This window comes from Chiroxiphia lanceolata, chromosome 14 (genome assembly GCF_009829145.1).
Source record: "Chiroxiphia lanceolata isolate bChiLan1 chromosome 14, bChiLan1.pri, whole genome shotgun sequence".
NCBI lineage: Eukaryota > Metazoa > Chordata > Aves > Passeriformes > Pipridae > Chiroxiphia > Chiroxiphia lanceolata.
Window position 1 is genome coordinate 12,384,629 of NC_045650.1, and position 16,295 is coordinate 12,400,923.

The window sequence follows — 16,295 nt, forward strand, 5'->3', positions numbered from 1 at the left end:
TGCCATCCCAAACATGGAGAGACAGAGACATGGCAGAGAGATTCTAGAACAAGACTGAGAATCCCCATCACTCAGGTGAACAGTGTACATGAGCACAGGGACTGTCAGAGGACGTGCCCTCACCTGCACAGTCTGAGCTGAGATTGCACAGGTCACTCTCACCCCAAGTCTGAGCATGTTCTGTAAGCTTACAAACATTCCTGAACAAACAAGCATTATCATCACACATTCCTCCCTCCACACCAACTATCTGAGACGTGCACTCCGACCCTTGCTCCACCCAACACATTTTTAGCCAAAATACTCGACAGTTACTGACAAATCAGATTGTGACTAATGCTATGAACTGTCACACAAATTAATGGCAGGACTACCTTCCAAAACTTCCACAGCTGTAACTAGAGCTCATTTCCTTGATTTCAGTGCAAGAGTTGAGTCTTAAAATACCTAATCTTGAAATATCTATGGATATTCTGGAATTTAAAATTCTTGTATAATGTAAAATTAATTTGATAACTGTAACATTCTGTCTGCCATCTGTCAAATTGGGATGGTGGTTGGTTGATGTCTGACTGTCAGGCTGCAGAGGATAAGTCTCTCTGATTAAATCTGAACATATAACTCCCTTTCTCTTTCAACCTAACAAATGGTCAAGATTCTTGTGGAGAATGAGAGACCTATTCAGGAACATGCAAGAGCTTAAAAAAAAATAATCCTACTATTAAACTAAACAAAGGATGTTAGGAGCCAACTGTCCTACCGTTTTTTTCAAAAACTTATCTTGTAAAGCAAAACTCAAAGGATCTAATTCTTAAGGAAGGTTGTTAAGGAAAGTTACTGGGTTACTGACCTATTCAGCCAGGAGGTAAACAATCTGGAGAATGTTACATAAATAATTCAAATAAAGTTTATCAACATTTATATTTCAGTGTGTGCTTATTAGAAAGCACTGAAAATTTTAAAAGACATTAAATATTGTACGTACAAAGGCATGAAACAGTATGCCATGAATTTGAAGCTTTAGAAATAGGGTAAGGAATCTGTTGGTTTTTTTTAATGTCCTTAGCTTTGGCATTTGACAAGGGTAGTGCTGTCACTTACATGAACATAAAGATCTTCCAGCTCTATGAGATTATGCTGCAAAAGGATAGCAGCAACTCTGTACAAGGAGGAAGGTGTCTCACCACTTGGATCCTAAAAAGGACAACATTGCAAATTCAAGAAAAAAGCAATCAGACCACTGTAAAAGGTTATGAAACAGAAAAGAAACCACTCTAACTTCAGATGAAACATTAACCCACAATTCTCCTTGTTATCATGTTATTTAACTGCTGTTTCTCCAAACCCACTGGACTTACTGCAATACACAATCAGTATTTTCAGAAACAAAAACATTCAACTTTCATCACACCTTACAGGGGTGCTTGCATGCAATTGATAATTAAACATATGAATAAAAACCTTGAATATTTTATCAAATATCAACCATGACTCCCCTGCAAACATGCTCTTCACTCTCGGGGACAAGTCTTCTGTTTATAAGGTACAATCTCTTTGTTCATGCCAGTCCTTATACAGCTACACAAGTTCAAGTGGAAGATATCAGGATTGTTTTCAGCTCTTTTAGGGAACACTAAGCATTCTCCCAAAAGAGACGTCCACTCAAATGATGACATTATTGCTTTTAATACTGGAATTTTACTAATTAAAAATCTGCAGAAAACATCCTATCACTGACTGCAGTTCAACATTGTGTATAACCAACCACCAAACCCAAAAATTAAGAATGGAAATGTATTACCTGATAAAATTTGAATTTGAACCCAAGGATATGGCATAGAGTTTGAGGTTCACACATGTACATGTAAGACTCTATCAGTGGTACAAAGAAGTCATCATACTCAGGCCTGCACTCATAGACTTCTAGGATAATATCCAAAACTCTGTTAGGATCAAGGTTGAAACATCCTAGTGGAGAAGAAGTAGAGAAGTTGAACATTGTTAATTTTCATCTTCATTCTGTTTCTAAAATACAAGTGCATTAATTTTTAAAATTAATTATTTTCAGTTAAAATTGAGCCTGGACTTATAAACAGCAAAATAATCTGGATCATCCCTAAACACAGCACTGATGATTTTGTCTTGCTGGATATTGAACTAGGCAAAAGTACTAAACAGGACTTTCAATTCAGATTACAGAAAAAGAAATTAACACCCTGAGAAGAACATTTAATAAGAAAAACCCAGCCTCACTAAGACCACAGTGCCAGCAAAAGGCATGGGTTGCTGCTTCTCCCCTTGTGCTGGCACACATATCCATTCAGTCCCACAAATCAGTCAGGTCGTAATTATTTTACACTTATTTATTTTATCCAGACACATCCACTATGCAGACATATAACTGCATCAGTCTTTCCTCCCCCAAAGACATTTCCATTTCACGAGAACCTACTGCAAGTCAGTACTTTAAAAGAACTGACACTTTGTATGAAGTCTATTTGCAATTCCTAAAATTCCAGAAGACAGAAAAACGTCTTGTTACAAAATTCCTCAAACTGAGTGTATTTTTTACTGTAATAACTAGCAAACCCATCCTTCTCTCTAGATCTCTTCCAAAACAAGTAGTATTGTTACAGGGATTTGACACACAGGTAAAATTATATGATAAATGAATTTTTTATTTTTTTTTTTATAAAACAGTAGCATAACCTTTTGCCCATTACTGCACTGGCACCATATGAAACAGGCACAGGTGCAAACATTGTATTGTATTGTATTCAATATGATATAAATATTGTGTTGTACAGAACTCTTTATTCTAAAACAAACTGTAAAACACAGGCAATTACAGGTATTTCCAGTTTTTAACTTATTTTGCACTTTGACGTGACATTCTTGTCAAGACTCAACTCAACCATGGACAAATCACACTAAAAAACTAGATAAAGGAAGAACATTTACTACTTCTTATTTCTCTTCATAAGGAATCACTCACTGAACTTCAAGAATAAAAGAATATTCATGCATTGAACTGAGCATCTTAAATAGCAAAAAGCATTACTTTGTTACACTCCCATCTGCCTGTTGAGGTGATAAGCACTTCATCAAAAAATACTGCTGAAATGAATTGAAATCACAGCATATTTGAGGCTGTACCATAAATTCAGAATGTAAAGTAAGTTTACCTACACGACATTCCCAAAATTAATTTTTCCACAGAAATGGGAACTTCCAAATGTCATAATTCTATCCAAGGTGATCTACTTTCTATAGTCATAAGATCATAAAGGAAAACCAAAGCCTATACTCTTTCAATAAATTCCTTACCTATTAAAGATTTGATATTTTCAAGGATTAAATCACTAGTGATATTTCCAGATAAGTCTTGACCCAGTTCTGCAATGAGCTTTGCATAACCTTCGTTCTCCTCTCTTAGCAAATTAAACTTCTGTTGCTTATAACTGCAAATAAACAGAAATTAAATACTATTGTGTAACACATATCCAGTGACGCCATTTATGCCTCTAGCAATTTGTTATACAAAATGCTAATTTTGAACACATTTTTAAGAACTTGTAATTTAATTGAGCTATTGCAAAAACTACTGAATGCAGTACACGAATTCCTGTAAGGCAGCAAGCACTCCATAAACAAATCCAGCTCTTATTTCAAATGCAGACCATTTAAAATATGCTTACACTTAACAGGAAAGCTTGTTCTTACACATTGCACTGGAGAACTGCTCTCTAGCAGTCCATGCTTAAGGTCCTATTCTAGTTTCAAGTGAAACACTGGATGCAGAGACAGAAACCAAACATTCCCAAGAAAATATAACCCATAGTGCCCAAATAAAGTAAAATAACTATGTTTGCTTATTTATGAAAACAAAAGTCTATGCTTAACTGATGCAACAGAAATAGTTAAATTTCTTATACTTTCTAAGTTCACATGTCAAATAAAATTAAGTATTAACCTGCATATGTAGAATCACCGTAGCAAAAACACAAGTAACACAAAGACTTTATACTGCTCAAGAGTTTGAAAACTAAGGGCTAACAAAGTTCTTTTGTCAATGACAAGTTACAAACACATTTGGTAAAAAAAACGGAACACCTTTGAAGAAACATTACACATTGGTAGCAAACACTATTACCACACTAATTATCATTGCCCCTCCCCACCCCTTCCCAAACAACCTTTTTGCTCCAAAACTTACAATAGTTTTGTCTTTATTTTAACAGACTTTTGATTGAACTGTTGAGACTGCTTGATGAGTCCCAATGACTCCAGTGTCTCTGGATCTAAACGCTCCTTTAGGACAGTGTCAGATACAAGATACTAAAAAACAACAAGAACATACACCAAATTTGTGAATTACAAAGACCTAGAAACCATATGATTATTACTTTAGGCTACATATGCATTCTGACTACAACAAAAAAAATTTCATGATATTAAATGCATTTTGTTTCAAACACAGAAGGGGACAAAACAAACTATTAACCGAAACTGGAATTTTACAGTGGTGGATTTTATATACAAGAGCATCTTGAAGAAACAAGCCCTAGAGTCTAATTGCTGATTACCAAGTATACATTGCACAGCATCTGGAGACATTATTACCAAGAGCTGCATATTTACAAAGGTTTATACCCATTCTCATATTCTGGGAGAAAAGCCTTATTTTCACAGGCTGAACTTTCCTACAAATCAAGCTTATTCCCTGTGATTAAGAATGCTACTTCTAAAGACAAAGGAGGTTGCATGAAGGAAAAGTGCAACTCCAAGCATACTTCAGTAGCAAAATTTCTGTTGAACTGACAGGTAGAAAAACTGAAGTTCTCTCAAGCCTCTTTAAAGAATTCAAGGGAGAGCTGTACTATATTCCTCTACCAGTACACTTTGAAGAAGAATTTTTAAATTATTTGGGCATTTGTGAAAACATTCTGCAGGGGGAAAAAAAAGAAGCAAGCTTCAACACTGATTTTTCTTGTTAGATTTTGACATGCAATTTTGCCAAAAGACTTCCTGGGTGCAACTTACCAAACAGGCCAACACTAGTTGTGTAAAATGATCCCTCTTGTTTTTTTCCTCTAAACAACTTGTTTCAATGTCTACAAAAGAAGATGGGGGAAAAAAAGAAATAATTTCTTGCGAAATTTTTTAAGAGTTTCTTTTTTTAATAACTATTCTGATAAATGCTAATGATACTAAGGTAAAGCAGCTTGTTGATAACATGCTATCTTCTTGTCACCCACTCATCCCTCATGAGGTCCACATAATATTTTGATGACAATTCTCACACATCCACAAGTCTTATGAAAAGGTAAAACAGAAACTAGAGGAATGCCTTAATTTTTCTTGCCCTTCTCTTTGCTGCAATAACATTTAGGTAAGCATTAAAAATCAATAATAAGCACAAAACCAGAAATACAAACTGCTGAAGAAAACTCCATGATCCTGGCCTTAATGTAGTGTCCTAATCTCTCCCTGTGGCCTCAGAGTAACTACCATTTACTGTCTGATCTGCAGTCTTTTACCAGCTATGATTCTTTATGACCATTAATTTCTTTTGTATTGCCAACTACTGAAAGCAATTCATAAATTCACTCCTATGGGAAGCCAGGCCAGAGAACAGTGGTCAAGGAAGCACACCTGTCTAAAATAGTTTAAAAAAAGCACATCGTTACAGGAAGTGAGGAGCTGCAAAAGGAGTAAAAAACTCCATAAAAGAATGCAAGGTAGACATTACAAAAACTAACCAAACAAAAGGCCCTAAAAAAAAAACCAAACAAAACCACACATAACCCCATTAAAATCAGACCCACAGAGAAAACATCAACAACAAAAATGTGAGAAGACCCCAAAGAGACTGAAAACTAATGATGTAGTGGAAGTAAGGCTGGAAGTGGAATCAACAGACCACCCAGATCAGCCTGGACCCTACAGCTCAGCCTCTCAGCCAAAGAACAATCTGCTGAAAAATGTTAGTCCAGGGAATGTGGATGAGTGCATATACCCCAATTCTCATACACTAAAACACGTTAACTGTAAGAAAAAAAATTGCCGATAGTAGCAAATACTGATTAAAGAGAAAAAGTGTTAGAGGAAACAAGCAAGAAAGTGCCCAATGTCCTTTGTCCCAGAGTTTGAAACCTAAGTCTTTAACCTTACTATTCTCTGCTACTAGTCAAGGGATGGTATTAGGCTGCACACTAATTAGAAGGAAAAGAGAAAAAAAAAAAAGACAAAAAACCACAGACAGATACAAAAGGAATTATTACAAGAAGATGATACAAGTACACAGAATGAAGCACTATCAAAAAAAAATAAATCAAAATTCATCACTTAGATGTTCAAATCAAGGCTGCATATGTAAGCTTAATTAAGTGCCTCTCTTCACAGGCAGCCATAGCACAGAGGACACCTCACTCCTTTAGTACAGGTAACAACAGGGTCTGTGATAAGCAGACCATCAAAAGCATTTTCTGAAAATTTTCAAGTCGTTAAACTAGACATGGAGCAAGACAGAAACTGCAAGCAGTTAAAGCTATGATCTGGAAAATGCTACAAACATGAGAGAAACAGCTTTGGATCAACATGACAATATAAAAATCCAGAAGTTATCACCAGTATAAGACGTACACATCTTTAAAGCCTGCTCAGCTGGCAGACAGCGACTTGCCCAATGATGCCATTTGCCTTTAGATTTATGGACAATTTGCATAAGCTCCATTTCACTAACAGTGACTGTACAGATAAAAATATTTACAGAACACATTCTGAGAAGAGAGGATCTACCTACCAGTAAGTCAACTTTTATTTAAAATATTTAAGAATGATAACATCACTAAGTCACTGATTCCATTAGCTAACACCCGACATTCTTACAAGCTAACTCCTTTAACTATTCTTGGCAGATCAACTTCCACAGCCTTTAATAGGCAAACTTCTGGAAATGGAATGAAAATACATTAACAAGTGAGATACAGATACACTGAGGAGGAATCAACATACAGTTTGTAAAGAGAAGCCATGCTTTACAGATTCAATGATATTTCCCAAAGAAGTCAACAAGCAGATTCACAAAACATGTATTTCTCAAAATCTGTTACAATGCTGAAAGGAAGGGAACCTGACTTACCTAATATGCAGAATACATCAGCTAGGATAGAAGGCATGTCTTCTCGAAATTCCTAAGGAGGAAAAAGATCCCGCTTAATGAATACAGAATTCCAAAATGCACACTTACAAAATTCTTATTCCGCTACATAAAACACTTAATCATAAAGTAAGTTCATATTCATTAATAATTCATATTAATAATGAAGATGCTTAATTATTGACTAATATCTAACATAAGTGCTGTACTAATTATTGATACATAATGAAACACCATAACATTTTAATGTAATTTAAAGGTGTAGCTAGTGACCAAGGGGGAAAAAAAAAAACCCTGGTCAGTACCTCCATTTCTCTAAGGCCAATGGAACTCCCTGTGTGAGGAGCAGCAGCCTGTACAGTGACCTGCACTTGCTCTAGCACCAAACAAATTACAATTTCCTACAGCAACTAAAGATCCAACATTGTCACATGCCATCCCAAAAGCAAGGTGCCCTACAGCCTTGACTTCCCTCAGACCCAATGCACAAGTTTAAAAAGCACAAAAAGGTTAAACTAGATTAATGCAACACGTACTTTTCCTTAATGTTCCGTGCACATCAATACAGCAAACCAAGAACTTCCAAAGAATAAGAAATACTTTTTATGAGATTTTTTTAATGTATTTTTTCTGGTTTATTTTTTTAAGGAACGGTGGTATTTGGTAATCTTGGAGGTTTAGAAGAAAATACTCTTTTCCCTACTTTCTCATTTATTCAAAGCATTTCAAGAAAAACTTTTTTCAAACAAAAAAATAAGTCTAATGCATTATTTTAAAGGCCATCACAGAACTTGGACATCCCAACAGTAAAATGGCAGATGTTGTTACACTGTTATAAAAACCAGTAGGTGGCATTACAGATGTGCTGCATTAGCAAGTGACACTTATTTTTAGCATTTATTAGAAACGTCAGGCTTCATATGCCCTTAAAAAATGACTTAGTTTTTAATTTATGCTGAAATGAACACATCTATTCCTCACCATAAAAGGTAGGGGGAAAAATGAAACCCTGACAGATTACATATATATCAAGTGCACTCAAATGAAGAAAAAGAGTTTGATGAGAATGACTTCTCAGACACGGAAAAAAAAAATCTCTTGAATATTATCCTGCTTGGATTTCATTTGGACTTTTATAATAAAGTAAAAATTTAGTAAGTATACAATGATTATAAATATATACTCACAATGACATCGCCAAGAACATTAGAAGCTTGATCATGCTTTAAGTTTCCTCTGACAACATGGTATGCAAGCTCATACAAAGCCTGCTGGATATCTGTTGAAAGAAAAGAGATGATTAAAGAACATGTTACGTAATCCTTCACCTGACTGCTAAAGCAATATTTACAATAATGCTGGAGACTTCAGACACCCTGCAAGCAAACAGGGTATGTTTCTGTTACCAATGAGAGGGATTACTTTGCTACTGTTGATAGAATAAAATTGATCATCAATATCTAAGACTTCACACAAGTGGAGAGTAAGAGATGATCCACTTTATCTAGAGAGTTTATGGAATAATTGTAATATGGGATGAAAAACTACAGTCCTGCATATAATAACTTGAGTACTGGCAGTTGGTTTAAAAGACAACTTTACCTTCTTCACACAAATACCATATTCTACACCCATAAAAAACATTTCTAATGCTATTTTCTCCTTATCGTGTCTCATCTCAGATATGCTTTCAAAAACCATTTTTCTTGGAGTAATTAAAATTTAATTGGAGAAAAAAGTGCTTAAAAAGGACTTTTTAATTTAATTTTTTTAAAGAGAGTCTCCTATAACTCAAGAATGCAACCTTACAAAGGCCTGTATTAAGCTGAAGCACTGAACAGAGGCACTGCATTTGAGAAAAATCTTGCAATGTTAAACACGGTCGTTGGAAAACCAGCTGTGGTAAAACTGTAAGGTTCTTAAACAATACATCACAATGTTGTGACACTTTTTACTATATGAAAAATAACAAGCCCCCCTGCTTTCACCTTGCACTCGCACCACATGGTTCACTCAATAAACAAAATTCAATAAAGAAGTTGCAAATCTTAATGCCTCAAACCACGTACTCAGTAACATGGTGACTGCAGACCACTGTAGCTGAATTAAACCCAATTTTATTTTTTAAACAGGCAAGTTAATTTCACACTTGCACCCATTAGTGTTCATATATTTAACTCTTAGAATAAAATTTAGATGTATGTTGAGTTTGCAAAACACTGTTTCATTTTCTACAGCAGAGACCAAATACTAGATGATGCTGACACCACTCACTGAAGACAATCCCAGTTGTGGATATTTGCATTGCCTTAGTATTTGTAGTATTTGACTTTAGTACACACTAATGGTCACCATATATGAACATTCTAAGCACATACATGCAGAGGTACCAAGATCAACTATTTCCAGGGTTTTTTTTTTAATTTAACAAAAACCAAGCAACAAACCACACAACCAACATACCTCTGAAACCCACATCATGGTTTTTGTTTTCGCTGAGAGCACGACACAGCTGCACACTGAAATAAAAAAATATTAAAAGAAAAAAAAAGGAAAAAAATTGTTAGATATTGGCATACACACAAATGTTTTGGGGTTCTTGTTTTTGTTGTTGCTCTGGCTAAAGCAGCTTAAGATTCATGGCTGACTACATTTAATTTTTCCAGAGTAAACCCTCATTCAGAGAACTTACACAGCAACGAAACAATACTCCCAAGAGATCTCATACACATATAAATCACAGACTTAAAAAAATATTCTTCCTAACATTACACACTCTTATACACTGAAAGGTGAGAGCATGAGGCAATTTCAGCATGAATGAAAGCATGGAAGTGGCAGTAATAACCTACTGTTGTTATCCAGAGAAGAAATTCTTCTCACAGAGTTATTATGACTATGATAGTTTTCAAACTCTGGCCTGTAAAAAAACTTTCAACATTAAACTATGTGCATGATGTTTTACCAAAAGGAAGGCAGAATTTTATTTAAGAGAATCCACTATAGGATGAGACCTGTCACATTCCATCGTCATTGGTCACTCCTGGGGCTCCCTCAACCCAACAGCCATATGCACAAAGTACACTAAGTACTCTACAGACTGTTCCATGAAATAAATTAATGGTTCTCTGTATTATAAAATAAATGCTTAAAGAGCAGGTTTCTCCACTACACTGACAGCTTAGAAATGGTCATGCTTCCAAGATACAAGGATCTTCCCTCTTCTCTACCAGTTCTGTCACCCCAGGATGAGGCTTCAAAAGCAGTTTCACATTTAGAAGTGACAGTTTTTTTAAAAAGGGTAGTGATTTACTTATATTATAACAGACACCAATGAATATTTTAAGAACCTTTGTCACACTTGCACATTTTCAACCAAAAGTTCACATATTTTTCCAAGTATCTTTCCCATGCAGAAACTGAGGACAGTATCAGAGCTATGTTGCATTCCTACATGAGATGGCAAGACTACAGTTTCCTGTGGGAGCCATTTTTAAGTTGTCTCAAATAAGGCAGGTATGCACAATTATTACAGAAAAATAAACAGTAAAAGATACTTCTGTAGCAATCCATTACTCATTCTGTTTGCATCCTATATAGATCACCGCCTCTCTAACAGGACTAAACAGCTGTTCCAGCAATCACAGGATTATAATTAGCAAATATAAGGTATACACACCCTTTACAGACAACTGGAAAGTGGGGAGTTTCACACAATGTAATCAGCAGAAACAGAGAAGCTGAGCAAAAAGCGAGGGTGTGGCTAAGATGTTCTAAATGCTATTGAGGAGAATGCAATGTATATGGAAATAACCAGAACAGAGACAGCAAAACAGGGGAATAGATATTTTATTTTTCATGAACAGTAAGTACATGTTTTTTAAATAATAGATTTTATCCCCAGCTGTCCTCAAAGAATGTTTCAATTCAATATAAATCAATTTCCTTAAATTTTAATTACTCCTCCATAAAGAAAGCAGCCTATAAGCACTCATTTCTACGCTCTGTACACAAATAACAGTAAAGTGAAACATCTGATTCCAAAAAAAATTATCTGAGATGCACACTTTGACCCCTATGTCATAAGGTGGTATCATCAACCAGGTTAACAAAGTAATAATACAAGGTAAGAGTTTTAACCTCTTCCCATTCCCTTTCCAGCAGCACCAAAACAGTACTATCAACTTCACATTACTGTAAGACATGAACCTGCTTCATCAATGTAACAAGAAACTCAATATTTAAGATCAGTCCGCAAAACAGTTTGCTTAATATTTACAATTAGAACCCACTGAATTATTAAGCTGGAAGAAAAAGTGGTAAAAGAATTTCTTTTTGTGTTCATGTTCTTTTCTACAGGCACTCTCTCTCCAAAGGAAGAAGAGCTTTTCCACAGGCACTGCCAGGCAGTACAGGAGAGCTGATTCAATGACTTGGTGCAGATGGACACATTCACCAACACTTCTTCCCTTCTCAGCCCCACAGTTCCAGCCCTCACATTACCTACATCAGTTTTATTGACAAACCTGGCAGAAAACTGGTCAAAACCCAAGTCCTCAGCTGACTTGAAGCAGCTCACCAGCAGGTCAGACAAACACCCAGGTGACTGAAGACAGGGCAGAAGCCCAACCTTCCAGTAACAACTAGATGAGAGACTAGTTCATCTATCTCAACTGAGTGCACCTTCACAAGAATAGAAATATCAACGTTGGTACAGTTTGTTAAGAGTTCATCTGCAACTTTTACTACTCTGATGTTGTAGCTCACTGCTGCAAGCTGAGGATGGAGAACTTCCTTGTTCTATTAAAACACATCTCTTCAAACAAAGATAAAACTGTGTGAAACAAGAAATTCTGAAGCAGCGTGAGCACCTATTAAACAAGTTTGTATGGCAGAGCCAGCAACTGAACCAAGGCCTCCCAACTCATACCCCACATCCTATAACCTCCATTTCACTCCCACACATGGATTAAAGCAGTAATTATCAAAGTGCATGTGCCTGCTAACATTTAAGTATATGCATAATTTAACTGATGTGGGTAGTTCTCCGGTTGAGATAAAGTACAATCAATTGCATTCTGCAGTCAGGATGGCAAAACCACAACTGAACAGTTTCCCTGACTCTCAGCCCTCTACTTGTATGAGCAAAGTCAAAGTGTTGAGTTAATGCTGAGAGTGCCTGAAAGATCAGGTCTCAAAATTTCACATTCACAGAATGTTAAGCTTCTTCAGTTTATCTTGAGGCTTAACATACTGCAAAAACTGCCAGACAAGTACTTTATTAAAGCCCTCCGTCCACACTAAAGGCTCCCTGATGTGTTGAATCTCTCACAGAACAAGGTATCAATCAGTGCTTGCCACTGCATGTGTATTGTACACGTCCATATGGGCTTCAGTCATGGACAAGCATCTTGTTGGGAAGACGTGACAAAACAGTCTCACTACATGGGCAGTACACAAATAGGTCTACAAGGAGTCCAGACTGAGCAGCATAAGTAGTCACCCTCGGATTCCAACTCCATCTGTACACAATAGCTGGCAGTAGCAACAAAAGAACATAATAAATTGTACTTAGATAGAGAAGGGTCTGAACAATATAAAAAATGACAGACAAGATGACCACATCCTGACCAATGTCTAGTTTTGGCAGCCAAGAACACCTGAAACTGCCACGATATACATTTATGTATTTGAATTAGATATTACACATCAGTATCTTGATTAATTAAATTCGAAGCCTGTACAGTTTTGAACAAGGTCTCTGAAAAATTTCCTGGAAGCAAACTGTCACTGCTGCCCTACTAATTAACACTATGACACTCTAAGACACACAAAATCCTTACCTTCTGGTTTCTGGATACTACTTTTAAATCATGACACCACACCACTCAAAATTTAAGAAAGGAGAGCAATTTTTCTAAGCATCCATTATTTATCCCAGTAGAAGATAAAATACCAAACTAAAACAAATAATTTGCTTCTCTCAATACAGTTTCATATCCCTCCAAAACATAAAACTGTGCTTTCATTTAGGCAACAAGTAACTGCCAAAATACTATCTCAACTGATCTAGTCAGATCATGAAAGCCATTTCATGCTCCAGCAAGTAAATATTTTTTCCATAAGACCTAATCTTTTCTTTCTACTAATTATGGGGGGGGGGGGTTTTCCCTCACTTTTCAAAAAAGTTGGTATTTGTTTCCCCGTGAATAAGCCCACCACTTTGTTTAAAAACAAACCAAACCCCACCATACAGAAGTGAATGCTCTCTGCCTTCATGTGTGGGCTTTATCAGACCAGGTTTCCACACAGTAACAAAAAAAAAAAAAGAAAAAAACCTTCTAAATTTTTGCAAATCTTTTATTTGCTAGCAATGTCAGTTTTCTCCTTTGGCAGTATCCTTCTCCTTTCCATTTTTCTAACTTATTTATAATGTATTGTCTTAATTTTGAACCACAAAACCCATGACTGGACTTAGGTCTAGACCTAATTTAAGTTTCTGGGCGTATTGGTATTAGATAAGTAATTCAATAAAATTAAGAAGTATCATTACATTTATTCCCCTTTTACTTTAATATTTAAAAATATTCCATACTTCAATATTTCATTTTGAAATTACAGCATCCTAGTTTTGTTTTCCTGTAGTAAAATAGGATAGGAAGTTATGAAAAAAGAAACATGAACTTACACACTGAAGACTCTCCCAATAAAGTCAGCTTCCTAAAAAGTTCTCTAAATAGTAGCTGCAGAGATGCAGTTTAGCTTCTAGAAAGTAAGTTAAAGCATGTTCCTTTATGTTTATAAAGCTACCACTGTAAAACCTCACAACTGTCATCCAAGACACAATCACGTTTCTTTTAAAACATATGGCCTCTCCTGCAAACTGCTCTTCAAGTCATGCCTGGAACTGCATTTAAGCAGTATTCCAAATGAAGTGCAAATGCCACAAATACAGGAATTTAGCTAATCATTTTGGTTTTTTGGTCCTGCAGCAAATTAACACTCTATTCCCATCGTGGTTAAGAAGCACTGCTCTAAGGGGAGGGGAGAATCCTAAAAGGTTTTATCATGGTCAAAAGCTGAGGTAACTTGCTCAAAATGCTCAGAATTCAACATGAACAGAGCAGCTGCCTTTATAAGATCAGCTATGACATTTCTACCCTCGTGCAAACTCCACACAACCTTCCAACATGTTTAAATTACATACTAACATGATAACGGCTCCAGCATAATTCAACCCAAAAGTTACATGGCTATAAAGAGGGGCCCCTTCACTACAAAATGGAGGACCTGGAAAGAACAGTATTTTGTGCAGGGAGTCTCTACATTCTCTATTCTCTAACCCACTACCAGATCCTTAGCAAAGCTGCACACCCTTTTAAGAAAGATGAACAAAAGAAAATAAGAAAAAGAGCGACTCTCAAGAAGCGTTTCTCAAAGCGATCCCCCAAACACTGGTTATTTACAATTGTAGGGTTTTACAGTTACAACAAAAACAGAAGTGCATGGAAGAAAGAAGAGCATTTAAAAAACATAGTTAGTACACAGAGTACCGCTGTTAAAGCTAATAGAGTAACGTGAAATGGTCAAACTGGTGAATTACCCCTGAAGAGATGCACTCCTGGAACGCAGCACACAGCACTCAGTTAACTTGCCAAGATGGCTTAAAACAGACACACGCGAGGCCCTGAACGGAAGGCTCCCAGCACACCTGGGCTGGTCTGGGAGGCTGCACCCAGGCCCCTCGGTGCACAAAGGTTACTTTGTGGGATAGAACAGGCATGACTGGCTGATCTACCTCGCCTGGGTCAGAGAATACAGCGCCAGTCCCCTCGGAACCGGCAGAAAGGTGGGAACGGGGGCCGAGGCCTCCACCAGAACGGCCAGCACCGCGGAGCCAGCGGAACGGGAATGCGCCAGGGTCCGTATCACCGCGGGGGGCGGCTGAAGAGAAGCCCGACCCCCGATGAGCCGGGCCCGGAGGCTGGAAGGGGGCGCTCGGGGCGCCGGGCCCAGCTGCGGGGGCCGAGCGTCGGGGCGGGCGGCAGCACCGGTCGGGGCGGAGGCCCGGGTCCTCCGCCCGACCGCGGCGTCGACCCCCAGCCCGGCAGCAAGGACGCAGCCCCGGTCGCCGTCCTCCCCGCCGCCCCCCGCCCTCCCCGCCCCGCTCCCGCAGGCCGCAGCGCCCCATCCCGCCCCGCGGCCGGGCCCCGCACTCACAACTCGCTCTTGCCGCCTTTCTCCCAGTTCTTTATCCACTCTCCCGGGAGCAGCGCCGCCATCTTCCCCGAGAGGCGCCGAGGGCCCGGATGGAGCGGCGGCGGCGGCGCCGGGTCAGAGGGGACGGACGGGCCGCGAGAGCCGCGGGACGCGGCGTGCGGGGAGGCGGCGGGGCGGGGGCTGCGCCTGCGCGCTGTCCTCGGGCCGCGCGCCGCGGGGCGGTGCCACGGGCCGCGCGCGTGCGCTGGGAGCGCGGGGCGGGGCGGGCGCGCGGCCCTCGGGAACGGCCGCGGGGGCGGGAGCGCGGCGGGGCCGCGGGTGGGCGGCGGGGCTGGGGCAGCGCCACACCGGGCCCTGCGCGCCTCACGGCCGCGGGGCCGTGCGCTGGAAACACCGCGCGGCGGCCGCGTTAAACCGCGCGTGTGCGGAACACCCACGGGGCCGCGCCTGCGTTGGGCGCCGCCACCCCCCCCCCCCGCCCTCACCCCCGCAACCGAGTGTGGCGGGAGGCGCGAGGCGTAAAAATAAAATGGCCAAAACAGCGAATTGGGGGGGGTGTGTGTGTTACTATTATTATTATTATTTTTAAAAATAAAAATGTCTAAAACGGGGAGTCGCGGTTTTTAAATTATTATTTAAAAAGTAAGAATGGCTAAAACGGTGAATCCTGGTTTTATTGTTATTTAAAATAAAAATGGCTGAAAGGGTGAATCGTGGAGGTTTTTCTGTTGTTTAAAAAGTAAGAATGGCTAAAACGGTGAATCGTGGTTTTATTATTATTTAAAATAAAAATTACTAAAATGGTGAATCGTGGGGGGGTTTCTATTATAATTTAGAAAATAAAAATGGCTAAAATGGTGAATTGGGGGGGTATTGCTATTTTAAAAATTAAAAATGGCTAAAGCAGCGAATC

The 16,295-nt window shown here is 38.7% G+C and overlaps 1 protein-coding gene across 1 annotated transcript in view; it reads right to left on the reverse strand.

Annotated features, from left to right (window-relative positions):
* The window catches only part of THOC2 (THO complex 2), a 47,858-nt gene extending 32,325 nt beyond the window's left edge, over window positions 1-15,533 (reverse strand). The window contains exons 1-9 of the mRNA XM_032702372.1: window positions 15,383-15,533; window positions 9,626-9,681; window positions 8,350-8,441; window positions 7,145-7,196; window positions 5,044-5,114; window positions 4,217-4,338; window positions 3,328-3,461; window positions 1,802-1,968; window positions 1,102-1,194 (exon numbers count right to left, since the gene is read on the reverse strand). Of these exons, the coding sequence (XP_032558263.1) occupies window positions 1,102-1,194; window positions 1,802-1,968; window positions 3,328-3,461; window positions 4,217-4,338; window positions 5,044-5,114; window positions 7,145-7,196; window positions 8,350-8,441; window positions 9,626-9,681; window positions 15,383-15,444 (849 nt within the window). The 5' untranslated portion in view covers window positions 15,445-15,533. The remainder of the gene's footprint in view (window positions 1-1,101; window positions 1,195-1,801; window positions 1,969-3,327; window positions 3,462-4,216; window positions 4,339-5,043; window positions 5,115-7,144; window positions 7,197-8,349; window positions 8,442-9,625; window positions 9,682-15,382) is intronic.
* Window positions 15,534-16,295: the final 762 nt, after the last annotated feature.